The 26,607-nt window shown below is 45.6% G+C and overlaps 3 protein-coding genes across 7 annotated transcripts; 1 reads left to right on the forward strand and 2 right to left on the reverse strand.

Annotated features, from left to right (window-relative positions):
• Positions 1-2,848: 2,848 nt before the first annotated feature.
• On the reverse strand, positions 2,849-9,973 carry CIMIP4 (ciliary microtubule inner protein 4). 3 transcript variants are annotated; one of them, XM_062492143.1, is made up of 4 exons: positions 9,281-9,973; positions 7,463-7,610; positions 6,127-6,237; positions 2,849-4,922 (listed from the first exon to the last, which is right to left on the reverse strand). In XM_062492143.1, exons 1-4 carry the CDS (start codon positions 9,434-9,436, stop codon positions 4,816-4,818), a joined length of 522 nt encoding a protein of 173 aa, XP_062348127.1. In that variant the 5' UTR covers positions 9,437-9,973; the 3' UTR covers positions 2,849-4,815. The 3 variants fall into 3 exon arrangements, with proteins under 3 accessions (XP_062348127.1, XP_062348128.1, XP_062348129.1); XM_062492144.1 differs by lacking the exon at positions 2,849-4,922 and adding an exon at positions 5,660-5,917; XM_062492145.1 differs by lacking the exon at positions 2,849-4,922 and having other exon boundaries at positions 5,660-7,211.
• A 141-nt stretch (positions 9,974-10,114) lies between these two features.
• On the reverse strand, positions 10,115-18,756 carry TST (thiosulfate sulfurtransferase). 2 transcript variants are annotated; one of them, XM_062492141.1, is made up of 2 exons: positions 18,171-18,756; positions 10,115-10,604 (listed from the first exon to the last, which is right to left on the reverse strand). In XM_062492141.1, exons 1-2 carry the CDS (start codon positions 18,754-18,756, stop codon positions 10,306-10,308), a joined length of 885 nt encoding a protein of 294 aa, XP_062348125.1. In that variant the 3' UTR covers positions 10,115-10,305. The 2 variants fall into 2 exon arrangements, with proteins under 2 accessions (XP_062348125.1, XP_062348126.1); XM_062492142.1 differs by having other exon boundaries at positions 18,162-18,756.
• LOC134043596 (3-mercaptopyruvate sulfurtransferase-like) lies at positions 16,520-21,603 on the forward strand. 2 transcript variants are annotated; one of them, XM_062492139.1, is made up of 5 exons: positions 16,520-17,556; positions 17,963-18,036; positions 19,374-20,026; positions 20,353-20,355; positions 20,633-21,603. In XM_062492139.1, exons 2-5 carry the CDS (start codon positions 17,996-17,998, stop codon positions 20,929-20,931), a joined length of 996 nt encoding a protein of 331 aa, XP_062348123.1. In that variant the 5' UTR covers positions 16,520-17,556; positions 17,963-17,995; the 3' UTR covers positions 20,932-21,603. The 2 variants fall into 2 exon arrangements, with proteins under 2 accessions (XP_062348123.1, XP_062348121.1); XM_062492137.1 differs by lacking the exons at positions 16,520-17,556; positions 20,353-20,355 and having other exon boundaries at positions 17,687-18,036.
• Positions 21,604-26,607: the final 5,004 nt, after the last annotated feature.

A 26,607-nucleotide genomic window follows, 5' to 3' on the forward strand; every position in this document is an offset into this window, starting at 1 on the left:
ATGGAAGTCTGAGGATAAAAAACTGCTTCCTTTCTTCTGCATTTCCTTTGGAAATAGATTTCAATAAAAGGCAGTGGAAACCTTGTTGGCTGAATTCCTCCCAGTTTGCCTGAACACAACTTCCCTCTCATGAAAACACACATATTCCCCTTCCTCCTAATCCTTTAGAAGTGACATACTTTCTTCTCCTTGAAGCAAAGTCTGACTTTGAAAGTGGGATGTAAACAAAGAAGAGCTGTGTTGGTCCCAGCCAGTGTGTGGCTGATCAGAAATAGCTCCAAATTGTCCATAATGCCTCAAATTTATATCATGTCTTAAAAGACAGAGTGGGAAGGTGACCAGAACACACTCTTTGGGAAAATATCCTAGGTTGCAGAGCAGTCAGGGAAGCTGATACAAACTAAATTTATTCCCGGGTCTCATTATAATTATCTGGTTCTTAGGAGTGAGGGTCAGGCCTTTTAAATTTATGCTTTTGTAAGTCATGTGAAGGAAAGATGTGTTTGTTTGTAGCTTCTTGGAAATTGTTGTCTTCTCCCTTTGTCTAGTTTCAAACTCAGTGCTTGTAAGAAACAAGGGTCCTTTATTTTGAAAAACTGACTGCAAAATATCCCTGAAAGCTCGTGAGCTTCATAAATGCTGATGCTAGCAGTCACATTGCCTGAGTTATTAGTGCCAAATAAATCAGGGCCAAGATGTAGTCTCACACACTGCCTTGCAACTGCTTGCACCGTTTTGTTGTCAGCACTCCCCTGCCATGGCTTAGCCTGTGCCAACCAGTGCTCTCCAAGATAACAATCTGGCACCATTTGGGAGATAGCACAGGGTAGCTACAATTCCCACTGGGCAACATGGACACAACTGTACCATGTGAGGCTGCATCCAGTGTCCTTCAGAAGTATTCCAGCAGACTTTGCACACAGGTTGTGCAGAACACATCCCTTTTCACTCGGAGTACAGCTGTAATGCAGTGTGTTGTGCACTTTGAACTGAATAAAAGAGACACAGAACTTTATCTGTGATTTAGACTGCAGAGGCTCTGCGGGAGACCAAGGAGAACAGCAAGTCTGCAGATGCAGCCAGTCTGTGCCATTTTACCAGAGAGACAGAGAATGGACCCTGCCCCCGTTTTACTCACAGGAAAAACACGGATTTTTCTCAAAAGTTGAATTGTGCTTTCATATCTTGGAACTGGGACACTTGTAGTTGGCAGTAAACTGTTGACCTCTTCCTGTGTCACAGAAAAGTCTGAGGCTTGCAACTTCTCAGGAAGGTACAAGAGATGTGGCCAGAGGTTCCTTCTGGCTTCCTGGAAGACAGTGTACCCCATTAGGTCATCTCCTATCTGTACACAGTTGGCACCTTAGAGAGCTGCCAGCTAGAGAGCTGTTAGTAGCAGCCAAGTCCCGTGCTTTTTTCATCCAGCAGTGGCAAGGAAGACAATGCAAGGGTCTTCAAAACCCTAAAGAAAGCTGTTGGAAAAGGAAAGTAGCCAGCCTTGGTATTCAGAAGAGCTGGAGTTGTAGGGGTGTTAGATAACCAAATCAAAAATTCAAGATGTAACACCATTATCATCCCATTTTCTTTCAAAAAAAATGCTACCTCTCCTCTCCAGCTTCTAGTCCAACATGGTGGAGGATCTCAAACAACCCCACCTCTTTCTTAGCTATATTAACACATTCGGTAAAAGGGACAGGCCATAATTCCTAGGCACCTGCGTTTAGATAGTTTTGTTTTGCACTCCCCTGATAGGTGTGATTGGCAGGGGAAGAAGTCAGATTTAGCTAGAGCTTCTTTCTAAAAATAGTTAATCAATTTCAGTTCAAGGTTCTCGGGTTATAGGAAAAGATAATTTCACTTGTGCACATAATGAGCTTGGATAATCAGTTTTCCTGCTCAGAAGCAATGAATCCAAGGGTTTAAAAGAAAAGGAATGTTATTAAGAGGGATAAAACGGCAACTCGGCATAAAAATTGGTAGGCCTGTTCACTAAAATCAGCAATAGAACCTTCTTGTATAATTTTCAATGTAGCCTTCACCCTTTGTTTTGCCTAGTGCTGAGACAGCCTATTCTCCATCTGCAAGGAGTTGTTGTTCTTAAACCTTTTGTACTGTTTCCAAGTGCGGTGATCCCACCCCTGACACCGGGTCACTGCTCTTCCAGCTTCAATCCATGAAACCTTGGCTCTTTCAGAGAGGACTCTGTGGCAAGGAAAACACAAAGTGAACCCTAAGGAACACACCATTTGAGTTTTGGTTTTGTTTTATACCTTTCTTGCTTGTTGGCTCATTTGCTCTACTGCTATCAAGTGGAGCACCACAGGTAATTCCTAACCCTCAAATCACGGTTCTCTCTTGATGAATTAGAGTTTTCAATACCTTCAAATGTAAGACACAATTGTATTTTAAATTCAGTGCCTGAGAGTGAAATCCACTGAAGTCAATTCACCTGCTCCCTTTTTGTTGTGATCTCTTGTCACTTCAAGCAGTGCTGGATTTCTCTTTTATCCCATTATAGGCAGGATCAGCAGTAAGTACTAATTATTTTAGGAATACTGGGCTTACCTCAGGATAGATGTAACTCTGAATTTAGGTTTTACCTCCATGCAAGCTTTACAGCATAAAAGATTGAATTGAATAGTTGGCTGAAGACTCTAATAAGAGTTTTTGCAGTGTCTGTCTTCTGTTCTTACAGTTATTACCATCTCTTTATATGAGCTATTCAAAGTCATTCACAGTGGAGATAGACTGGAGTGACTCGATTCACTTTGGAATCATTCTGGACAACATGAGAAAGGCAGAGGTCAGAGGGTTAAATGAAAAGAAAAATGAAATATTGTTTGGAGAATAGGAAATATTTATTAAAAGTGATATCCTGCAAAATGACCTGTGCTTCAGTTGCAGTGATGCATAAACCTGAACTAGGAAGTAGCCATTACTGCTAGAAAAATTCGTGAGGAGAGTGCTGCAGAAGCTGGGGTGAAACTGGTTTCTTCTACTTCAAATCCTTGTAGTCTGATTACATTTCAAGTGCGCTGAATGTTTAGAGGTGATATAAACAGTTCTTAAATAGCAATTTCAGTGAATGGTTTAGCTAAACCAGAGAACACACAGTTTCCAATTTCTGACTTGTCAAATAAAAACACTGGCTCAGAGCTGCCACCCAATGATCAGACCCTGTAAAATCACTTTAATACGGGCTACCTGTGTTGAAAAGCACTACGTTCTATGAGACAATACAGAGGAGGCAAACTAATTTCTTGCTACATTAAAAAGGCAGTGAAAGGCTATTTCCACCTCCACTCTTCTGTTTCTCTTTCCCAATATCTGCATATCCCATCACTCATTGCCTTGTCTGCGACAAGGTCCTTTGTTCAGAAATTTTAATTGGCTAACCTGTTAACTTTTGTTTTGTTTTGTTTTTCCTTCTGTATTGATTTTCTGCTGGTTTATCAGTTTGACTCAGTTCAGAGTGTGGGCAGGGAAGTGCCAACACCAACACAAAACAAGCAAGAAGGAATGAACTGTTGAGAGGCAAAGAATGGACAGAAGAGAGATTTCAGCTGCAGTGAGCATGGGCACTTACTTCAGCTCTGTTCTTGTCTAACTGCATATGATATGGTACCTGGAGATTCCGAGGCTGGCTTTCCATATATGTGTTTGGATATCCAAGGCACTCTACTAGAAAAAGTGCCACACAGGAAAATGCTCCCTGACAAAGTTGTGGCTGAATTAGTCTGTTCAGCACTCAAAGACTTCAGGTATTGATTGGCCCAGTGGCTGTGCTGCTTCACTGAAAGCTGTAATCTCAGTTATCTCTGCAGCTTTCATGTGTCACCTGTCTGAAAGTGTTTGTTCCTGGCTGAGCTGTACCATTTGGCAAAGCAAAGAAGATGAAGGGGGATTGACATGGGTATGTTCATTTGTCATCAAACAGCTGTCACCCATTTGAGTGCATTATACAACACCAAGTATTTTATACTATTTAAGTGCTTATAAAATGTTTTCATTTGTAAAAGGTGTATACAGTGACTTCATTTCACTGCAAGAGGCAAACACCCCATTTTGTGCCAAATGGTGCACCAACAGGACCTTTCAGTCTCTTTTTCTTCTGATCTATTCTCTTAATGAGCCACACATGAATAGCAAAAGGGCATTTGCTTCCAGCTGAACCATAATTCTGAAGTCTGCCTGCTTGCCCTAGTGTCCATTTCTAATGCCTAATAGGCATTTTTAATGTCTAATAGAAACACATTTGTACATCTAGGTGCGGATTCATCCCACATTATGTGTTGCCTATTAGCTGACTGTGCCCTGAACTGCCTGCCTCCAGTATGCCAAATAACATTAGTAGACTTCTGTTCAGCTCCATGTATTCTGGATTAGGACCTGCTGTGGTCTCAGAAGACAGGGTTCATTATGTACCTGGAGTTATACTGGCCATCAGTGTTGGATGCAACACAGAGAAGTGCTGTTCCTACAGAGCTGTGCTGTTCAGGGAGGGGAGAGTGGTGTGTGCTCAGGCAGCAGTCACTCAGTACTGATATACAAAGCAAACCCACAGGGAGGTTTCTACAAGCTGCAATTTGGCTGGTATCCTTAATTTGAAAGACTTGGACATCTGCCTGGAAATATCTGGTTAATTATTGGTGGTGGAAAATGATTATCACTTGATTATCATATTAGTTAAATTTTAGCCTCCATCACTGCTTTAACAAAGTTAGCATACTGTTATTTAATCACCAGCCAATGGTGAAGTAACAATCCTAATTCTGTCCCAAAACAGTTCATATTATTGAGAAAAGCATCAATCTTCTAAAATAGTGAGAGCTTAGGACCAGACAGCGAAGAACATCTTCCCAGAAATGTACTTTGTGATTGCTGCACCAAATGGCTACTCTTTGAAGCTGGAAGGCAGAGTCCTGAAACAAAAGCCATTACATTTGTGAGAAAAACACATAAGGAAGCACCGAAGACCCTGCATATCCTGCATCATTCAAGCCTTGGGTGGTCCTTACTTACTGCCCAGATACACCCCTGAACTCCAGGTTGTACAGACTGGAGGCTGGATACGTGTGCTTCTCTCTGAGAGTCACTTACCTCTGAGCTAGGGAAGGGGCTGTCAGGGGCAAGTGGGGCTTAGGAGAGCTTCAGTAAGGGTACATGCACTTTGTGGGGTGATTTGTGCACTGGAGGAGTCCTGAGGCTTCTTGCAGCTTTCCTGTTCCCTTTAGGTGGAATAAGCTGTTGTTTCCTTGGTTTTATTTTCACTGGCTTGGCCTGTAAATATCAAGCTTTCACAAACAACCTTATGTCTCCTCAGGTGAATTTCCATTTGCTTTAGCACATTTCTGCTGCTGGGACAACCATGGTGGGCTCCTAGTGTATCTTCTGTACTTTCTGGAGTGCTGGGGCAGCTGTCAGTGTCACAAATCTTCTGGCAAACATGAGTTTGCTCACACACCCCTCTCCCACGACTGCCCTCTTACACCACTCACAGGTCCTGCTCCAACTTATATCCTGAGCGGGTGAATTTTTGTGTGGGCTCCTCTCAACACCACATCCTTCTGCAAGGGTATGGGCCTCACACACTAATCCTTCCCACCATACCAACCAATGACCAACAAAGTGATTTTTTTTGTTTGCATATTCAGACTTATCTCACACTGCTCTCCCCAGAGACAATTTAAGAGAGAGGGGAGAAAGCATCAGGAACAAATCTGCTGTTGTCAACTAGCAGGCAAGGGATTCGTGTTTCACAAGCAGGTTTATTAGATGATGGAAGAAAAAGACTTGTTGAATGCACTCCAATCTTCAACCTTCATCTTCTAGAAACTGCCTTTTTTACCTCTCCCATATTTCTCTTTCATTGCTTTCTGCACATTAATATCTAGGAAATGCTTCTCATACCATCTCCCTGTAAAGAAGGGAAATCATAGTTCAGTTACAGCTTCCCTCCTAGTGCTATCATACCCCAAGGGTTATTCTAGCTGTAGAGCTTCTCTCTTGTTAAATTGCCAATTTCTAGTCCCCTTGTGCCTCTGCCCAAATCCATCCTTTGTCCTTGGCAGAAGTAGCACCCATCTCAGGAATTTAGTAATGTACTTTTCCTGGCAGAAGTCATACCTAGCTCATTAATTGTCCTCCCATGCCAATGTCTGGGATCTATGGTTGCCCTCTGAAATACTTCAGGGGTGTAGGAATCTCTCATCAAGCTTTGGCTCCTCAGTGGGCCACCTGCAAGGAACAGCAAATAAGGAATTGTATGAAAAAATCACCTGACTATAGTCCTGGAATTGAGCAGGGGAGCAACACCAGCAGTCGTAATAGCTCAAGAAAAGGCAAGTGTTGACTGCAGTGCCTTTGATTGGGTTTGAGGCTTAACAATATCTTCATCATCATCACCCAGGAGGTGTGTTTGCCAATTTATCTGCTTTTCATCCTCAAATACGATACACACAGAGGGTGCTGCAAGGTATCATCTTTATTTGTATCCCAGTGCCCTTTCTTCAGTCAGGTGCTAACCTACCTCCTGTTGAATCTCCTCATCCATGTGAGTAGCTTCCTGGCAGCTACAAGCAGCACAACTTCATAAAACCCCCACCATCTTACCACTCCATACCTTCTTGATCTCATTTTCTTCCACAATACTTAACGAAGAGTTGCCAGCTGTGACAACAGTTTTTATCATTTTTATCCCCTCTTTACTTCTAGCCACGAGGGGGCTTTGTTTTAATCTCTAATCCTTTCCTCTTCACCTTCCTTTTAATTACACCTTTGTCTTGACAATAATGATTTTGAGCTCCCTGAGGAAAGATATCCTTCTTTTCTGTGTGACCACACAAACCCAGTCCTCAATATCCAGCAAGGTCCTTTCATGGAACGTCTCTATATGGAAAAGGAATCTGCCTTATGCTGGTATATGAGAAACTAGAACCAGGGACAATTATTTCAGAGTTTCTTGGATGAAAGCTCAGTTTCCAGTATTTGCTTAGATGGAGGGATCTTGGGGGAACCTTGGAATCAGAGGTTTGGGAGAGATATTTCAGAGCTCCACATGTCAAAAGGTCTGGAAGAGAAATGATGTTGGCACTGCAACTGGAGGTAACTAGCAAGTGGAGATAACAGGGAACATTGAATTACAAATGGTGTCCATTTCATTCAGCTCTGGACAGGATGACAGGGGTTATGATTCACATTCACTTTTCACACTGTGGGAAGAAAAAAAAATGTGAAAGAAAAGAAGGAGACAGAATACATAAAATGGAAGTGTCTAGACTCCAGTTCCTCAGGCACCACAGCCTGGAAAAGCAGTGACTTTGGGCAGAAGGAATAAGAGGGGAAAGTGAGTATTACCTATGGTCAGATCTCTACCCACAGCAATGTGGCTGCCTGAGCCCTGGCAAAGCATAGATGGAACCTTCAGCTTTGAAGGTCAGGGGTAGGCAGTGTGCCCGCTCACCTTGGAAGAGATTTATTGTCAAGTTGTAACCCAGCTGTTGGTAATCTGAAAGAGATGCCCAGGCCAAGGAGCTTTTTGTCATTTCAGTACAGTCGTTGGGTCCTTTCCGTCCTGTTCCTAATGCAGCATTGTCCTGAGCTTGATCCTTCTGGAGATACAAACAACAGGGAAACTCTGTCAATCCACATTCCCCAAGTGCAGCAAACTCCTGGCATTTCCACCCCTGCACAGCTCTTTGAACTACAACTAATCCCTGGGATTTGGATCTGTCCTTGAGTCTCCCTTAGTGGCTTCTGCAGGCATAGCATTTGAATGGGACAATTAGGAGGACAAGTGCCTTTTCTGCAGAGGGAATGTCTGTGTAACCCTCTGTCAAGTCCTGTTTGTTGGGTGTATTCCTCATCCCAGGGGGCCTTGATAGGTGTAGCCCATGCAAAGGCTGTGACAAGTTAAAACCAAAGCCCTGGCCTGTAGTGGTGGAATACAGTAACTGTGAGCCTGCTGGCACTAGCAGCAGGACAAATGGGATCTGGATCAGATAGGAATGTATGTTTGGATTTGTCAGATTAGCTCAGGACATGACACAGGGCTTACCTTCTGCTCTTGAGGCAGCTGTGGGAAGGAAGGTGCCAGCCCAAGGGGTAAGGAACCCTAGTGCTCCACCAGGGCTGACTTGAATCAGCAGCAGCTTAGGTTTTACACTGAGACAGGTCTTTGCAGCACCAAGTCTTACACAGTATTCAGGGATCCTGAAGCTGAAGTTACTGAATCAGCCAGACTCCAGGAGTCAGTGCTGCATGCTCTGCAGAGCCTCTCCCACTAAAAAGAACAGGGCCACAAGACAGGAGGAGAGGAAGCCAGTCCTGACTCACAGGGAATGATCTGCTTCTTTTCTCTATCACTCTTTCTTTTTAAAGAAAAGCCATACACTTACACATGATCAAAGTGCAGGAAGATGCTGCTAAATAAATTGCTGTGCTAACTCCCACCTCCTACTTAAAACAAAAACATGTCTGTTTGTTATTATTACTATATTCAGTAGGAAGAACTTTCCAGTCTGCTGATGTAGAAATTCCTCCTCTCCCATTTCTTCCAACAAGACAGAATTTCTGTGTAATGAGGCAACGCACCCATTTCCCAAATCCCTGTCATCAATAATTTCCCCAGTTCCTCTTGGACAAAATGACACCAAAGCCTGCAACTGTTACTACTTTCTAGTTTGTAACTGTATATGATGTTGTCACTGTTATAAAAAAACACTGCAACTGCATATAATTGTTATTTTTCATTTTATTTCTGACCCTGGAGGTCCAAAGTCAAAGCACTGCTCAGAGAGTCCCACATCTTGAGGCCAAGGACTTTAAGGCCATCTCACCATCCTCCTGGATAACAGAAACCACAGAAGTATGTCTGCTTATTGCTTTGCTAAACCAGTTCTGTGAGGACAATAGGCAACCAATCAGAAAAGATGTATTTTGATCAAAGAGTTAAAATGGATTAAACGTGACCTTTCTTTCTGAATGGAATGTTTAGCATAGCCTAACACTCTGACTTTCCTGACATGCAGCCTTTGAGGAAAGAGGGAGCTGTTCTTCCCAGGCAGAAAATCTCCTTAGACAGGTATGGGAACTGGCCACTCTCACCAGCCACCTGATGTGGCCAGGAGTGGTCTCACAGGCCTTCCAGATTTGAGTGGGTCTCCAAAGTGTGAGACAGTTTCAGTGACTTTCTAAACCTGAGGAGCTCCATGGATATAAAAATGACATTTCTTTATGATTTACCAAGAGGCAAAGCCGCTTCCATAGCTGCCTCTCTTACCTGGTCCATGATCCCTGGTGTGGTGACTGGTGGTTTGTACAAGCACGCAGGTCCTGCTGAAGTCCCAGTATGAAGGTGGGATGAAGGCTGCAGAGTAGAGATGGTTGCTAGGGAACAATGCTCCCTCCCTCTATGAGTTGTGGGCTCCAGCTCCATGGGAAACAGAATTCACATGGTGTAGAAAAGGCCTATCCTTGCTGCTTGGAAAAACACACAAGGAGCAGAGCCAAGGGCTCATGTCTCATGAAATGCCCAAAAGTTCTCATCACACATACAGGATTTCTTGGAGACATTCCTAACACAGTCATGATAATCAACAAGACTGCATTTCAGCAGAAATGGATCTTCTAGCATCTCCAAATGCTATGCATGAGCTCTCTGACCTCAGTCTTGCTGGGACCTTGTTGCTGCCTGCCTGGAACACCAGTAGAGAGTATAATCAGTGGGCTGTACCAGTTGATACCATGCAATTCTTTTTGATGTCCCTTACCTGGACCCCAGGAAAGCAAAACACCTCCCTGTGGGTTGGGTCCAGTTGCCATATGGAAGGTACCCCCATTTTCCACATTCCAAATGGGAAGATGGCGGGCTGGCAAGAAGTCTTCCATAGAGTCCATGACAGAACCACAGCTTGGCCCTCCCATGTCCAGTACCCAGTGGTGTATTTTAGCACTGGACTTTGCATTCATTCTGCTCCTGATTTTCACCAGGACACTGGAATTTCTGCAGGTCTTAAGGCACAGAGTGTAATTCTCTTCCATGCTGCAGAGCTGCTTTTCCCACCCAACACAAGCAGGTCGTAGGTAAGAGAGGAGAATTAGAAATATTCACAGATGCATCGTGTAAGATTTTATTCATTGTCAAAAATCAAAAGCTTAATAGAAACCTAATAATAATTCTTTAAAAAAATTGGCAAAATCTAAATCAACCGATTGTCTTCCTTTACTTCCACCTCCTCCCTTTTGCTTTACCCTGGGGGCTGGAGACAGCTGCTGGAGCACGTTGTCCCAGACACAGCTCTCCCTCTAGGCCTTGCTGCGCTTCACCTCGGAGACCTTGTAGTGTGGTGGGGCCCGGTGGAACCACTCGGACCAGGAGCCATCGTACACGGCCACGTCGCGCTTGCCGCACAGGAAGGCTGCCAAGGCAATCTGGCACGCCGTGACGCCCTTGCGGCACGTGGCCGTCAGCGGCTTCGACAGATCCACTTTCTTCTCACGGAATATTTCCTGGATCTCCTCAATACTCTTCTCGTGCCCTGTTTCTGATAGGAATGAGTGGAAGGGTATGTTCACAGCACCGGGGATGTGGCCGGATTCCAACCCTGCAGGAGTGAAGCACAGAAGGAAACGTGAGTAAGGACACATTAACAGAGATGATGAAAGATGCTCACAAGAGACAGTAGAGACATCACTGCAGATAGGCTCACTCCCCCCAAAAGACTCATTTATTCCACCTGATGATGAAGATGCAAAGTGATATTGGACTAAAAAGAAGAGGACAAATGCTGAAGTCAAAACTTCCAGAATATTTAGCAAACTATTTTTTCACTGAAAGCAATGAGATATAGAAATCTGAAGAAGCCCTAGACATGGCAGGAATCAAAGAACCTCCACAGAAAACACCTTCACAAATGCATTAAGGGCATCTGTGGTAAGAGGAATAAAGCAATGCATTTCTAACCTTCCCCAGGTATGCCACCAGTGTATAGTAACAACAATTTTCAGAAGCAGGAAATGTGGCCTGTATGTGAGATTTGTCAGAGTGGTTATCTGTTCACAGTTTATTCCTGCATCACCTTAAAATCGTATTTCAGAAAAATAAATAAGAAATCATAAAGCAACCTTAAAGTCATCTACATGACTGCTGAGGCAGCTGTCCTGGGACAATGGGGTCAGAGAAGTCAGAATTTAAATTTTGTATCACTTCGCATCTACTCCAGGATGAAATCAGCACAGGTTCTGTTTTTCTGCTGGTGTATCTGACTGCTTTAGGCAAGTTCAAAGCTGCATGTCAAAACAAGGTCTTCAGGGAGTATCAGATATAAAAATATGACGGACAAGGTTGGCATCACACTCTTGAAATTCAGACTCTTAAGGCTTAATAATGGAAGCTTTTCAAATCATTTTGAGAGGCTCTGGATCAAGCCTCATTGGAGCAAAAAACATCATGTATTACATTGAAAATGTGTTTCAGGGAACGGCTCCTTGCTAGGTTTGAACTTCTAATGAGACAAATAGGGAAAAATCACATGGATAGTAATCTGCTTCACTGGCAGCTTTCCACTTGCCCAAATCACTGGGACAAGTGGTTTTGGGAGATGGGAGAGATTGGGGCAGTTTAATAATTTGACTTTGTTACAGTCAAATGATTAAACTATACCTAGACAGAGATTGACATCACACATAATGACACTGCAGTTTCAACACTATGCAGAGTGGTAACATGACATGGTGAGATGTAAGGGGAAATCAGCTTTGGCATGGAATTGAAGGGAATTTTTGCTCTGCTGGACAAAGACAGAGCCTAAAGACAATCAAAGCTGCCCTGAGTCAGCTTCACAAGTTCTCTTCCTGTTCCAGATGGACCCTCTTTGTCTCTTGATTCATCCTCCCCAAGTGCATTAAAAATACGACACAGTTGTCTAGGAGTCACCTCATGCATCCTTCAGAAATGTTTAGCATTACTGAGAGAAGTTGGGAGAAAAACTGCTGACTTCTGCAGGGACTAACATTTAAAAAGGAAAAGCAAAAATAAAAGAGGCAGCGTTTTGGACTGATGCTTTCACCACATTTTTTCCAGTTCCAGAAGACAACTGTTCATCACTTCAGTACAGAGAACTGCAAAATTCACTCATCAATAAATATCTGTATGACAGAGAGGAAATAAAAAATGAAGCAAGAACTGAGAAAACCTTGTGTATAGTTCTCAGATTGCATGGCTCCTTACTGGAGCCTCTTAGATGCCTGGGTTGGGCTACCACTTTCCCACACAGTAAATGGGAAAGGATCCATTCAGCAAAGGATTTCTGCAAGGCTCTGCTGCAGTACTGGTGATCATCCCAATACAGACAAGTCTGTGAGCCATCCTAGGGCACTGGGGAGTGGACTGAGATGAGGAGAAGGAACTAGAAGGGAAGTCTTGCTCAAAGAAGCTTGCTGGGCCATCGATTCACTTCCTAGGTGTCCCATGCACCATGATCATTATAGTTTCACACACCTTAAAATAGGTTTGTACCCCTCTCTTATTGGAGACTGACAATTCACCACCCTTAAACAACTCTTCAGGTAGGAACTGAGCAGATCTGAAAAAAACACTCCTTTTAGAGCAGTTTTGCCTTTGATCTATAGGGAGACTTTCTTGCTCCAGAGATTCAAGTCTGTTGGAGTCAGAGACTGGTGCTTGCACTTTACGGGTGAAAGATGAGGAATTCTGTAGAAGCTGCATTTATTCACGTATGTGGGTGTTCAGTTGAGAGAAAGAGCTGAAACTGCACAACCACAATCCCTTGGACTGCCTAAGAAGTGCTCTCAAGCGGCTAAGGAAGCTTTATAATCCCTCTCTGCTAGGTCAAGAACAGAGAAACGTAGGACTGGAAAGCAAGGCTGGATGCAGCAGGAATCTGAACAGGGGAGTGGATATGGATATATCTGCTCCTGTCCCATATGAAACAGAGGATACTCCATGCCAGATTCATGCAGTCACCATCAGAAACTCCAGGAAAGAACCCTAGGACTACAGAGGCTGGACCCCCATCTACCTCAGTAATCATTTTATAAGCTGACTTTCAAAAAAGCATCCATCTCAGAAACAGTTTGGATTCCTGTCATGAAACTTCTCACTGAAGCACCTCCTGGCTCATGTGAGGAGGAACATTAATTTCTAGTGCTCAGACCATCAGAGTCAGTCCATACCCTATTTATCCTTGAGCTAACACTATCCTATGGCGAAAATAGTTTTTCTGCCCTTCTTGCGATTGCTCCAACAGACTGATAGCAAGCCCTCAGCACTCCCAACAACCTCACGTCCTTAGCCTAAAGCCAGTAAGAGCCCATTAGATACACTTTTCACTGTCTTGGCCACCCTAGAAACAGCTCTAGGTGTCCAGCAGGCTTCTGTATAAAGAAGTGGCATTTTCTACCATCACCGCTGGTAGACAGGAGTTGCCGAGGCTAAGTCACATGTGATGTTCCTGCACCCAACTAATTCATTTGAGTCTTACCCTCTTCCATTGCTTCCAAATGTGGGTCATCAGTTTGTAGGAGTAACACAAGCAGGTCAGTGTTTTGGGCTACTAAGCATTTAAGTTTGCTCTCTGTAGTGTTACATTTCTTGCCACTTGTACATCTGCAGGTGGCACCTCACATAATACTCCCCATGTGATCATTGAGACCATCCCATGGCTGTGCCAGCAGCACATTTCAGTAACAACTCCCTATTTCCAATGCCTCGAGTCAGGAAAATATGAAACAAAACACAGAAGCTTAACAAGGGGACCATGCTGGCAACTTCGCACCCCACAGATCTTTCAGTACAAGCTGTTCTTATCTCACTTATCTCCTTTTTAGTAATTTTTTAAAATCTAACAATACTTCCGCTATTTGCCCTCTCCTCATATTGAGCTAGTAAATGCCCCTCTAATGCTATGCCCAAAGCATTAATGAAGTCCAAATGACCCAACTCTACCTTGTAGATGCTTCCAATGACTGGAAGAAAAGATCAAACACAACTTCCAGACATGCATGTTCCCATTTCTCTTATCTGGCCAACCAATTCTGTTGGCAAGGAAATAAAGCCCTTGGCCGCAGTGCAAGTCTATCAACATATTTTACTCAATTTTGCCTTCACATTCAAAGTATTTTTTCCTTAAAGAGTTTTTTGAAAGCCTCACAGTCTATCCATATTAAAAGAAGAGCACCTGCCTATGCTGTGCTGTACCCCCTGTTCTAAATATGAAGTTCACAATTGTTTCTGTCCCACAGAGCCATACTTTGACTAAGTGTATCAAATTATTGCCTCATGAAATTGCAATGTCACGTGACTGATTTTTGACACATATTTGGGATCAAGATCATCAGCCTCACTGATATGAGGATGGGGACACCTTTTGGTTAGCCCCCTCCTTGCTCTGAAGAATTATTCTAGGAGAGAAGAAAATATGGTATCACAGGCTCAGGGCTCATATAATGCTGTGACCACACACAAACAATCTTCCACCTGGAACCTCTGCTAACTGCACAGCAGCTCTATTTATTCTTTGTCTCCTTGTTCTCTTTTGTTCACTCTGTTCCAGAGATTTTTGTTATTTAATTCCTTTTGCCAAGTCTCACCCAGCTTGATGTCTGGCAATCCCTCCCCACAATTTATAAGCTACGTTATCTTCTTCACTGCTTATTCCCCTTTCCCACATCTGTTAGATTCTCTGCTTACATACTGTTTTTATTGTTGGCTATTTATCTAAGACCACAGCCCCTCCTCTCTAGCCTTCCCTTTGCGATGAAAGCTCCAGATGGAATTTCTTAATGTCAAAAAGATAAAAGATTTGCTCTGCCCATATTTAACTCCCTGTGGCTTTGGAGTGTGCTGGCTGCAGATAGTTCTTTTCCAAATGCCTCCTCTGTTGCCTCCTTGTTTATCTCTCTCTTCCATTCAAATGGTATGTCTTAGAAGGGGCAATTACTGATTTCGTCTAACCTACCGTGAACACATTGTAAGGAACACTTTAGGCTTGGTCCTGGCCAGCTCCCTGAAAGTCCTTGTAGGTCCCTGTGGGTTGAAAAAGACTTTGATAAAGTCTCTCACTCTCCATTGCTGTGCCCCAAGTCTTATTACATGACCAAAGCAAATCCAGTCCACTCCCAGCTGCAGAATCCTCTCGGAGGAGAGGGGGAAGAAAAATGTAGATTTCATTCTCATTCCCACTCAACATTCAAGATGAGCAAAAGCTTTATGTTTGGGGCAGGCAGGATGGAGAGCTGGGAAAATGGGCAAAATCTGAAGGGTTCCATATGCAGAAAAGAGACAAGGGCTACTCCGGGGCTGAGAATGAGAAGAAAAATACCTGTAAGTTCATTAAATGATTTTGTGTTTGCTCTCTTTTTTTAGATTATAGAGGTCTTGCCTGGCAACTTTCCCCTCTTTTCTCGGATGTCTGCAAAAGAATTCAGAAATACACAATTTTCCTGTACGCATTTGGTTGACTATAATTCTGGTTCATCAGTTTTTAGTGCCCGACAGTCAGAGAGGGTCAGCACTGGCAACCATCATGTAATTATTTTTATCATCAGCCTTGGACAGCTAGTTCCTGCAGAAACACAGCACTGTGCAGGGACACCTCAAACTACTCAGTGCACAGGTCAGAGCTGCACATCTGTCAGGTTTATGCTGCACATTCTGCATGAACAGCCAAAAGCAAAACCCACATTTAAGACTTATGAGACCTGGCCTATAGAGATGTCCATTCTTCTCCACTCTGGCAACTTCGGTGAACCTCTCCCAGCAAATAAAAAATAGTCCTATATTATGGCTTATCTTAACCAGTACAGAGGTCTAAGTCCCAGCAAGGATAAAAATAAAACAGGGACAATTAATTCTTACCACAAAGAACTGAAAAACTAAAGAGGCAAAAGAGTCAGCTGCAATTAGCCTCTTCTAGAGATGAAGTTCACAGAACAGGAGAGATTAATTGACTTAATTAGGAAGTGGAGAACTGAAGCAATAATTAAACTGAAATCACCTGAGAAGGCAGCAAGTTCCTTAACCCGAAGACCATTAGTCTTCTCTAAATTGCATCTTCCCTGATTGGATGACCCCTGCAATTAATCAGCATTGATTTCAAATTGCTCTTTTAGGTGTAAGTACTGTCTTTTACCCACTGCTGGCTGATGTGCTGCTAGTGGCTAGCTTGGTTCGGAGAGCTGTCAAGCTCCTGTGGAATGAGCAGCTGCAGCGCTTATCTTGCTGTATCTGCTGTGGGAAGCAAAACTAGACCACCACAAATAAGCTGTTCCATGCTGACTCATTTCAAAGGAAAAATCTGTTTTGAAGATGCTGTTGGGGCTCCAGTATTCGTCATCTGGTGACAACTCTCACCTTGGGAAAGAATGCAAAATCTACCAGCTTCCAGCAAGGACCATTTTAGTCACATCTTGAGGTTAAAATTCAACCTTCACTTTGATGGGCTGTGGTAGGAGAAGAAATAGAATGAGTGATAAGCCTAACTTTCCTTTTCCCCTGCCACAGTCTCCTCCATCACTCCAAATATCTCTCCCACCTTCCACATTGTTTTTGTGCAGGTCAAATGTGTTGGGGGAACTCCCCATAGACACCTGGGCCACCCACATGTACAGAGCCATTTACAGCCAAACGCTTCCTGAAGTTTGGATACAGGAATGTACTTCAGAACATATTGTTACACTAACTGGCTGTACAGCAGCATGTACATATGTGAACAGCCAGGACAGAATGGCAACAACCTGTAGGGCAGTAGGGCAGCACAGCCTGGGGACCACAGAAACCCACTGCACGTTCTGGTACTGTGGGCTCTGCTCAGACCCAACAGCTGCTGCTGAGCTTTCCTGTGCTTTCTTCTAGAAACTCTTTCTCTTCCAACCATTTCTGTGATTCCCTCCTCGAGGAGCACATTCAGTGCAGGCAGCTCGGCGTGCAGCTGCAGTGTCAGGCACAGGTTGGGCTCTGGGTGGTGAGAGCCCCAGGCAAGAGGCCAGGAACTGGCACTGACCCTTTGCACAACAGAGGGCACAGGACCTGTGGCACAGCCAGGTGACTGGATGCTGAGACACAGCAGGAGCTGAGGACTCAGCAGGAAGAGCTAGGACTTTGTCACTCACAGACTGGATAAGCATAAAAGTTCAGTGTTTTCTTTGTACTTCTGAGGCTCTGCTAAGGAAAACCCAGACTCAAGACGGTAAGAAAACCTGGTCAAAGTGTGTGTGCGGGGGGTGTAGAAAGTCAAGTGGGGCACCCGTCAGTTCAGTGGAGCTGCCTGCTGAGAAGGGGCTTTGGTCCCAGTAGTTACAATCTCTGGTGGTGAGAGTGATACTTCCAGAGTGCCTCCTGAATGGTCAGTCAGGAAAGTTTCCTGTACACCCTTTCAGAGGGGAGGTTATTCTGGGATATATCAAGGCTTAAGTTACACAGCAAGGGCCTCCTTTAACCAGCTTCAATTTCATTCCAGGCACACTGCTGTACCTGCTATCCCCACTGCAAAGGACTTCTCCCACCCCTACTGGTTGTGTGTCCAGTGTTTCACTGAGGTAACAAAATTGGTTTTTGTTCCTGTAATTTGGGGCACCTAAAAGAGAGAGGCTGACATCCCATACATTTGCTGAAAGCTTTGGACTTTTCTTACATAAGCAAAAGAACAAAGATCAGCTCAAGCAAATTCTCTGTTTGCTGGGAGTCAGAGTGATAAGGAGAATGTCCCTTGGGTTACTGTATTACCTAAAACCTTGGCTTTTGCTAGCGCACTCATTATGGTGAGAGGTGCCTGTATGAATACTGATAGTTTGTATGCATCTGCTGGTTTTAGATAGGACCCTGAACAAAACCCTGGGAGCGCTCACCTCCCATGTTTGCATTTTGATAAACTTCTGCAGGGTGTGGGATGGGAGATCCTGGAACCAAATGACTGCAGCCCTTTTCTGCTATTTCCTCCTGCAGCTTTATAGCCAACTGCAACAAAAGCATTCGGTGATGGCACTGGGGTCTGAACTTGCAACTGTGGATCCCTTAAGGTAATCAGTGAGTCGGGCTGAGGCATGCCTGTGCATTAGGAAAATCTCTTTGATGGCTGCCAGGAGCTGTTACTCCCAGTCTAGTATCGACATTCATCCCGTTCTGGGGCAGGTGCCAGTCCCACCTCCATTACCTTGGTCCAGCTCTGTCCCCCGAAACCGGCCCTCGGGGCGGGAATCCACCACCTGGAACTTTAGGGACGACACGTTCTGTACCATCTCCTCAAAAGTCTTCACCAGGGCCCTGTTCAGCCTGGCCTTAAAGACAGCCGGGGTGGGCTGGGTGACCTCTGCTGTGACGGGGTGCCCCTCCTTCACCCAGTTCTTGAAGCCACCATTCAGCACGGAGACCTCCTTGTGCCCAAAGGCCCGGAACATCCACCAGGCGCGGGGGGCGTAGAAGGTGCCCACCTCGTCCCCGTCGTACACCACCACGTGGGTGTCATTGCTGACCCCCAGCCCGCCCACGTAGTCGGCGAACTGGGACTCGCTGGGCAACATGAAGTCGTAGGGGGAGGACTTGTCCCGGCACTCCTCGATGTCGAAGAACGACGCCCCGGGGATGTGCCTCTCCTTGAACTCCTGCCGGGCGTTTCGCTCCTTGGGGGGGTACCAGGAGGCATCCAGCACCCGCAGGCCTGCACCCACCCGCCCGGCCCGCACCGCCTCCGCCAGCCAGGAGGCCGTGACCAGGGCCCGGCTCAGGCCCTGCCGCGCCATCTCGGGGGACCGGCGGGGCCGCGGCCGCCGGGATTCGCTGCCCTCGCGCACGGAGCCCGACACACGCGAAATGGCGGCGGGAGGCGCGGCCCGAGGGGCGGCACGGAGGCGGCCGCACGGCCGGGACCGGCCCGCTGGGAGCGCTCCCGCCCTCCGGCGGCGGCCGTGGTTGGCGGGCACCGGGGCCCAGCACGGAGGTACGGGGCGAAGCGGCGGCAATCGCGGTCCCGCCGGGTCCGAGGGGCTCGCAGCGGGCGGGCGGAGGGGTCCCCGCTGCAGGTGTGCTCCGGGGCGGGCAGGGGCGTGGGGGCCGTGCCTCACCGCCCGGCACTCGGGCCTTGGGGCTGCCCCGCTCCGCTCTGGCTGCTGTCAGTGCTGGCTGGGGTCCCTGGATGGGGACGGAGGGTCGGGCACAGGGCAGGACTGCCGTGGCTGTCCCGCTCGCGGCGTTATTTGGGATGAGCGCTGGGAAAATACTTTCAGGGCCTGGAGCATTTCAAGCCTCTCATTGTAGGCTTAGCCGGCACCTCAGTGCGGCCGCGGGTACCAAAATATATCTTCGTCCAGTTGCCTTTTGAAAGGCTGTTCTCTAATTTGTGACTCTCTACCCTCTGCAGTCAGGTGGACTCAGGCATAATCCAGAAATCGGCTAATCTCAGTCAGGACTCGGGAGCGATGTCGCAACAACTCCTCTACCGAGCTCTGGTGTCTGCAAAATGGCTTTCAGAAGCCATCAAGTCCCAGCAAGCTGGCCTGGCCTTGAGAATCGTGGATGCATCCTGGTATTTACCAAAGATGAAGCGTGATCCAAAGCGGGAGTTTGAGGAGCGCCACATCCCTGGTGCGGTTTTCTTCGACATTGACCAGTGCAGTGACCGAACCTCGCCTTACGATCACATGCTGCCCAAGGCTAATGACTTTGCCGAGTATGTGGGGAAGCTGGGTGTGAGGAATGATTCCCACGTTGTGGTGTATGATGGCAGCGACCAAGGTCTCTTCTCAGCACCCCGGGTATGGTGGATGTTCCGGGTCTTTGGACACGAAGCTGTCTCCCTTCTGGATGGTGGCCTGAAGAACTGGCAGCGAGAGGGGAATGCACTTACCTCTGGGAAAACCCAGGTAGCTCCATCTGAGTTCCATGCCTCCTTGGACAAGTCCCTGGTGAAAACATATGAGGATGTCTTAGATAACTTGGATTCCCATCGCTTCCAGCTAGTGGATGCCCGTGCTGCAGGACGGTTCCGGGGAGTAGAGCCAGAGCCCCGAGATGGTAATGTGCCTTCTGAGACAGTGGCATTATAAAGAGGGGCTTAATTTAAGGTGCCCATTACTTTGACTCCTGTAGAGCTAATGCTGGGAAATAATGGCTGTCTTTTATGAGATGGGACTTCAGGTGGTGTGTCCTCCTTTCCTTTTGACTAGCAAGTGCTACTCTTTGAAAATTCAGCAGTGGAGAAGCCAGGTATCTTTTTTTCCTCATGAGGGTCTGGCGTGAAGAACATAGCTTTCAGTACACCCCAAAGATTCTTGTTGGTCTCTTCAAGTACCGGTGCTATTCTTCCCCTCAGAATGGCCTGTGGAGGTGCTTCATCAAAGTGGGTTACTCTGATGGGGAGAAAGATGTGGAGGGAGCTAGGGGAAAGAATGGAACTTGACAGGGTTGTGCCCATGTGGTAACATGAAGATTACACATAGAGCCATCCTTCCTGAGTAATCAGTAATCTAATAAAGCAAAGTGTAGCAAAAGTAAATGTACTTGTTTTAACAAAATATGCTAAGCAATAAATAGTCCTCTCAGTGAAACAGAAGAGGCTTTGCAGTAGACTTGTCCCAGACAACAGAGGTTAATTTCTATCTGTATTGTTTTTTCCTCTAGGAATTGAGCCTGGTCACGTCCCTGGGTCGACGAGCATCCCCTTCACTGATTTCCTCACAGAGTCTGGCTTAGAGAAGACCCCTGAGCAGATCCGTGCTCTATTCCAGGAGAAGAAGGTGGACCTCTTAAAGCCAGTGGTAGCCACGTGTGGCTCTGGGGTCACGGCCTGCCACGTGGCTCTGGGGGCCTACCTCTGTGGCAAGCCAGACGTTGCAGTGTACGACGGGGCCTGGGTGGAATGGTACATGCGGGCACAGCCTGAAAATATTATTTCTGAGGGAAAGGGGAAAACAGTGTAGTAAGCTGCATTGTTTCCAAGCTGTGCACGTAGTTTGCCTTGAAACAGGATTTGGGAAAGATGGGTTTAGCATTCCTGGTTAAGTATCTTGAGATGAAGGCATTGGATAACAATTATGCGCACAGGGTGCTTTGGCACTTTCTTCTTACCCTGCTGCTCCTTAGGAGGATGAAGATGACAGCAGTTCTGGGCAACCAGCTCTAGGTGACCTTGCTTGAGCAGATAGGGTGGAACAAATGTTCTCCCAAGGTCACTTCCAACCTCAGTCATTCTATCATTCCGTGACCATTTCACCGTACCAGATGGATGGCAGAGAGTCCTGCTGCCAGCATGGGGAATTACTTGAGTTAAGCCAAGCTCCTGACTAAAAACATTCACTCATGTTCATTCATGGGATGGTCATACTTGTGTAATTGTGCCTCATAATCCTGCTCTCTGCCTCTGTGCCACCCATGCACATTATGGCCATTTTGAGTGCAAAACTTCGTGGAAGGAGATGGCTGTTCAAGGAGCAAATATGGCATTCAGGTTGCCACTTAGGCTAGAGACTTGATTTGTATTTCTTCTTATACTTGGACTCTAACTATGGTGTGTACTTAGCCAGCCTTGTAACCCGATGGTCAAAAATCCCCCTTGTGAAAAAGAAAAGATTCTGGGATTTAAGCAATGTAAATAAACACGTTTCAAGGTCTTTCTGCTGAGTGGAACTTACATGAGGGTTGCTTGGGTGAATCTGTTTCAGGAATTCTGTTTTTATGGAATCACTTTGTCTGCAGTGAGATTCAAATGAGATATTTCCTTCTCTCTGTGAGCAGAGCCACACCTCTTACCCTCAACAAGCTCTTTGACCCAGGAAGGACAATGGTATGCCTTTCTCTTGGGTCTCTGCACCATCTTCCTGCATTTCGTCCTTGTCCATTTGCTTTTTTGCCTTAAAGTCCACAAAAAGTCAGTTACAGCTGTGTTCTTAAAACACTGGATGTCAGCTTACATAGTGGAAAATGGACTGCATGGATATTTTCATTCTTACCATGTAACCTTCCCCTAAAAACTTAGCAGAACTGAGACCTAGAGAGGAATAGCTCACACTGTCACCTATTTTCCCCCCAAGACCTTTTTTTTCTGTGTCTAAAAGATGGAAGCACACCAGGTATTCTGGATAATGTTCAAGAATTTGTTCTCTCTGGTATTTTTTCCTTTACAAAAAATGCCCAAAACTAAACAAAAGACCCTACAGAAATCTCCCACAAAAACAAAACAAAACAAAAACAAACCCAAAAGCCTGCATCTCTTCTGCCTATTGATAACTTCAAAGTTAATGAGACAGTTTCTTCTCTTGGGCTTGCAGCAGCAGGTACCTGTGGACATCTATGGATGATGAGGTTGTGCTTTCTAGGGAATTCAGTGGATGCTTATTGTCACAGGTTTGATTGTAAGGACTGGACTCTTCCCTATTGCTGTGTGTTTATTTTTTGCATTTCCCCTTACCTCTTTTGGCTGCTTCTTGGCCTTGGCTTGCATGCATGTAAGCTCTGTTTCTGCTCACCTCCTGGGCAGCTAGAGTTTCACTGTCCAGTTTATTTCTTCCTCTGTCCTCCCCACTCACACATACAGTCTGACTAGCAAGTGGGTGACAGCCTGCAATTTCCCTGCTTGCATCCAGACTGACAACCCTTCAAGGACTTGGGGCTGGCATTGCAGCAAGTGCTGAGTATACAAAGTGCACAGGCGTCTGAAACAAGTGACCCTTCAGTATACAGAAAGGCTAATTCTGTGATTATGTGGCCAGATGAGTGCTCTGCCTGCTCTGTTTCTCCAGAAAAATTTAGTTATTAGGAAAATTGACGTATTGTTTCAGACTTTTTTGCAATAGATGCAGGGAGCTGGCTCTTGTGTGTCCTTCCAGGATATTTTTTGGTGCATCTTAAGCACTGTGTTTCTTTTTTGCCACTGGGGTCAGTGGGAATCTCTCTGTTTCCTCTTGAGACTGGGATGGTTTTCTCTGTCCTGTGTGTTGCTTTTCTCTGTCCTGTGTGTGGTACAGCCCAGCCATCCACATGGAGATTGTAAATTAAGTGGAAAACGTCCCTTTCCCCTTGCTCTACATTTCACCCCTGTGGTTGGATGATGACATCTAGCAGGGCCCTTCCCCGCCTCTGATATTTGTGCCAAGCTTGGCAGAGCTCAACTGCCCTTCTCAGGCTGAATTTTCTGCTACAAAATCTCAGTGATTCTTCCCAGCTTTTGGCAAATATTTCCCCAGATGCTTAACTTTGCATTGATTTCTCCATGGAGAAGAAACGAAGATCTTCTTTCCCACAGTGAGATACTTTGTTATTCTGAGGTATTCCCTCTTAATGTCATGTATCAAAAATCTATCCAAGAGTCTCGGAATGTTCCCCCTCCTAGTACTTGAGATCTGTTCTGGTGAGGCAGGCAAAGCACTGGGAACACTATGAAGACTGAGACAATGTTTTCAAAGCCTGGATACTGCAAAAACCTATTTTGAGCTGTAACAGATGCTACTGGACATATGGAACATCTGAGGGGACTTACACCAGGACTATAAATGTTCTGCAGATCTTTATGTCCCTAACTCAGTGGGTGGGTTTCCTATAGGAACCGAAAACTGGGGAGGAGTGGGTATAATGCAAATCACTAATATTCATGACTTTCCAGTGGAAAATTTACACAGGGAATTGGGAATAGCATATCTTTGGTGGAATGGGGCTCATGGCAGCCAAAAAGGTAACCTAAGCAACAGCCCTGATGTAGGAGGAAGGTCACACTGACCTGTGGCTAACTTGAGACTAGGTGTTTTTACAGCTTTCTGTACAAATTTGAGAATCCCAGGCCAGCATGTAAACTCTTTATTGGTTTATTGGTATATTTTACTATCTGCGATACTTTTGCCCTGAAGGGGGTTTGGGTTCTGTGAAAACTGTCTTGTCTAGTCAAAAGTAATCCCATGGTCCCCTCTTCTTCACTTGTCTTCTTTGTCACCTGCTTCCTCTTCCTTCCATACTGCACCCTAGCAGTCAGGTTGCAGTATTTCATGCTTCATTTCCCAGCAAACTTTTTGTTCTTCTGCCAATTTATCCAAATTCTAGAGCAGTCCTTCTTCTACCAGCATCACTGGCCCAAGCACTGCATGAGCCATGGTAACTGGTGTTTGCAGAGACATTTAATATTCCTCCCATCTCTCCCAGTCCCAGTTTACAACCAGGTGCTACACAACCATTCTGTGTCCTTTCCCCAGCAGTCTTCCAGCAAAAGTGCTGCATGATGCACGTCCACACACAAGCTTTGCACACTGCTTTGAATGCAGGCACATTGCTCACAGACGTCATGCAGGACAAGCAGCTGGAGGAAGATTAGCTTGCCTGTATGCCGTGGGACCTTTCTGTTCATGCTTCAGTATGCCTGGCTCAGCTGGAAGTCAAGCTGGACTCCATTACTCAACTGTGTCCACTCCTAAGTCCAGTGTAGGGAATTTTATTTGCCCAATTCACTATTGGCTTACTGGCAAAATGTCAGAGTATCACTTGCATTCCCCTCTCCACTTCCTGCAGAAAAGAGAGTGGCACTGATCCTGCATGGACATGCCAGCTAGTTCTTCCCAGTGTCTTTTGTGGTGCCTCCTGCCATGTAATCCCCAATATGTGTTCCCAGCCTGTCAGAGTGGTGACACTGTCTGTGCCAACACGTGGTGATCCCTGCTCCCACTGCTGTTCCACAACACAACAGTTCCATAAGAGCAGCTCTACTATGCCAGAGATGCATTGTATGACATGTACCAAGCTGCAGAGCTCTGCAGTGTGTGTAGCCTTCTGCAGGATTTCATTGCAGGCCTGACTGCTGAACCAAGACACTCCCAGTTTACCCCCTGCTCTGCTCTCCTCAGCTCTTCTTCAGCCCAGTGGCTGTCCAGTTTTTCCTGCTCCCAGTCCATCTGTGTAACGTTCCCCATGATTTCACTGGAGACTCTGCAAGGCTGTATGGTTTTACACCATCACACAGCCCTATGTAAGCTCTTGCTTGCTCTTCCCTCTGTTTCTGTACATGTATTTTATATAGAGTTATCATAAAGGCAGGAGGAACAAGTGATAGAATCATAAAACCTTAAGGTTGGGAAAGAACTGATATCATCGAGTCCAACCTTTGACCAAACACCACCAATTGTTTAACCTTGCCTCTCCTGTGTCTTATTGCTTGATTTTAGGGGACCTTAAAAAGGGCACATTAATTGCATCTCAGAATTACGTCTGGTGATAGTGTGCAATCAAGTCTGTATTTAGCTCATGCTACCAAGTCATCAGAACATTTCAGTTGGCAAGTCACCCCACATTGGCTTCTTCCTAAAGAGGATTTTCACATACTCTGGGGAAATCCCTTGCCTGGTGCATTTTGAAGGATTTTTTTGCTGAATGTTGCAGAAAAAAAAAAGCTCTGATATTGGAAGTGGTGTTCCTTGACATCTTTCCTTACTCACAATATATCTCTTTAGATTCAGCGATTAACTTTTCACCCCATATGGCCCTGGGGTGAGCAAGACTTGAGGTTCCAGCCACAAGTGGAAACTGGTATTGATGGAAGAAAGTATGCCTTGAAAACAGACCATGCTGGGTTCATGTGCAGCATTGGCAGGGGGAAAGTTGGAAAAGAAGATGTTGAGAACAAGAGATGGACCCTAAAAAGGAGAAAAAGGCTGAGGGGCTGTGAGAGGAAGAAAAGGAGAGGGTGAACCCTTGGTAAAAGAGGGAAAAAACTGAAGGCAGGGCAGATTTCGTGGAGGGGGGAGATGAGAGGCTATAGGCTGCCACCCAACTGCTGCATTCATATCAGAGAGCCACAGTCCTCACCTCAGCTCTGTGCTAGAGCTGCAGCCAGTATAGACAGGGTCCTGCAGTCCTCACACAGCAGAGTGCAGGGCAGAGGTCTCCTGTTTGCTGTGGTTTAACTCAGAACCAGAATTAGGAAGACAGCAGTCTGACTGCCCAGAGTTGTGTTGCATTGTGTGATGCTTCAGCCTGGGTCACTGTTGTCTGAGCATCTTTGATGCATGTTACTGCTCAGTGGAGACTGCTCCCTGGGCTGGGCTGTAATTTTGGCCGGAGTTTGCTCCATATAGGTAGACAAAAATATTTTTTCGTGCTTTGTTAATGGTCACTCTAGTGGTGGTTCAAAATTATTTGAATTTACACCCTGAAGCAGCTGAATTGTTCATGTACATAAATTAGCTGAAAGTCAGCAATCTTGAAACCTCTTCCATATTACCCTCTTTTCCTCTCCTCCCCTTGGCACTCCTCCACAGAAGGAGTGAAGTACACATGCCTTGCTTGTGAAGGAAATCCTGGATGATTTGGGGGAAAGGGCGATGCTACCTTCTTCTGTAGTGATAAAGGGAGCGATTTGCAAGCAAAAGAAGGACAAGAAAAGGAACGCAAGAGTAAAACAATGTTTTTCTTTGCCTAGCCTCTTCACTCTATAACCCTCCACCTCAAAAGGCACTAAGATCTAAATGCAAGAAAAAGAAAGTGTTGTGTGTCTCTGCAGTGCTGTGTTGCAGAGAAGGAAGGAAGGAAGACCCAGGAAGTTGTTTGGGTGGAGGAAGGTTTTTAGCCGCAATGGGGTGGAACACCAGCCTTTCCATTCTTAATGGGCTCGAGCTGCTGGC

The sequence above is a fragment of the Cinclus cinclus genome, chromosome 4, assembly GCF_963662255.1.
Source record: "Cinclus cinclus chromosome 4, bCinCin1.1, whole genome shotgun sequence".
Taxonomy (NCBI): Eukaryota; Metazoa; Chordata; class Aves; order Passeriformes; family Cinclidae; genus Cinclus; species Cinclus cinclus.

Excerpts from the sequence above, each read along its gene's own strand:
- CIMIP4 (XM_062492143.1), bottom strand. The coding sequence starts at position 9,436 with ATGGAGCTGGAGCCCACAACTCATAGAGGGAGGGAGCATTGTTCCCTA. Across the intron at positions 7,611-9,280 it reads CACCAGGGATCATGGACCAG|AAGGATCAAGCTCAGGACAA; the intron begins GTAAGAGAGGCA and ends TTGTATCTCCAG. Across the intron at positions 6,238-7,462 it reads GACAATAAATCTCTTCCAAG|GTGGCCCACTGAGGAGCCAA; the intron begins GTGAGCGGGCAC and ends TGTTCCTTGCAG.
- LOC134043596 (XM_062492137.1), top strand. The coding sequence starts at position 17,813 with ATGCATCTGCTGGTTTTAGATAGGACCCTGAACAAAACCCTGGGAGCG. Across the intron at positions 18,037-19,373 it reads GCAACTGTGGATCCCTTAAG|TCAGGTGGACTCAGGCATAA; the intron begins GTAATCAGTGAG and ends TACCCTCTGCAG. Across the intron at positions 20,027-20,632 it reads AGAGCCAGAGCCCCGAGATG|GAATTGAGCCTGGTCACGTC; the intron begins GTAATGTGCCTT and ends TTTTTCCTCTAG.
- TST (XM_062492142.1), bottom strand. The coding sequence starts at position 18,756 with ATGGCGCGGCAGGGCCTGAGCCGGGCCCTGGTCACGGCCTCCTGGCTG. Across the intron at positions 10,605-18,161 it reads GCTGGACCAAGGTAATGGAG|GGTTGGAATCCGGCCACATC; the intron begins GTGGGACTGGCA and ends TCACTCCTGCAG.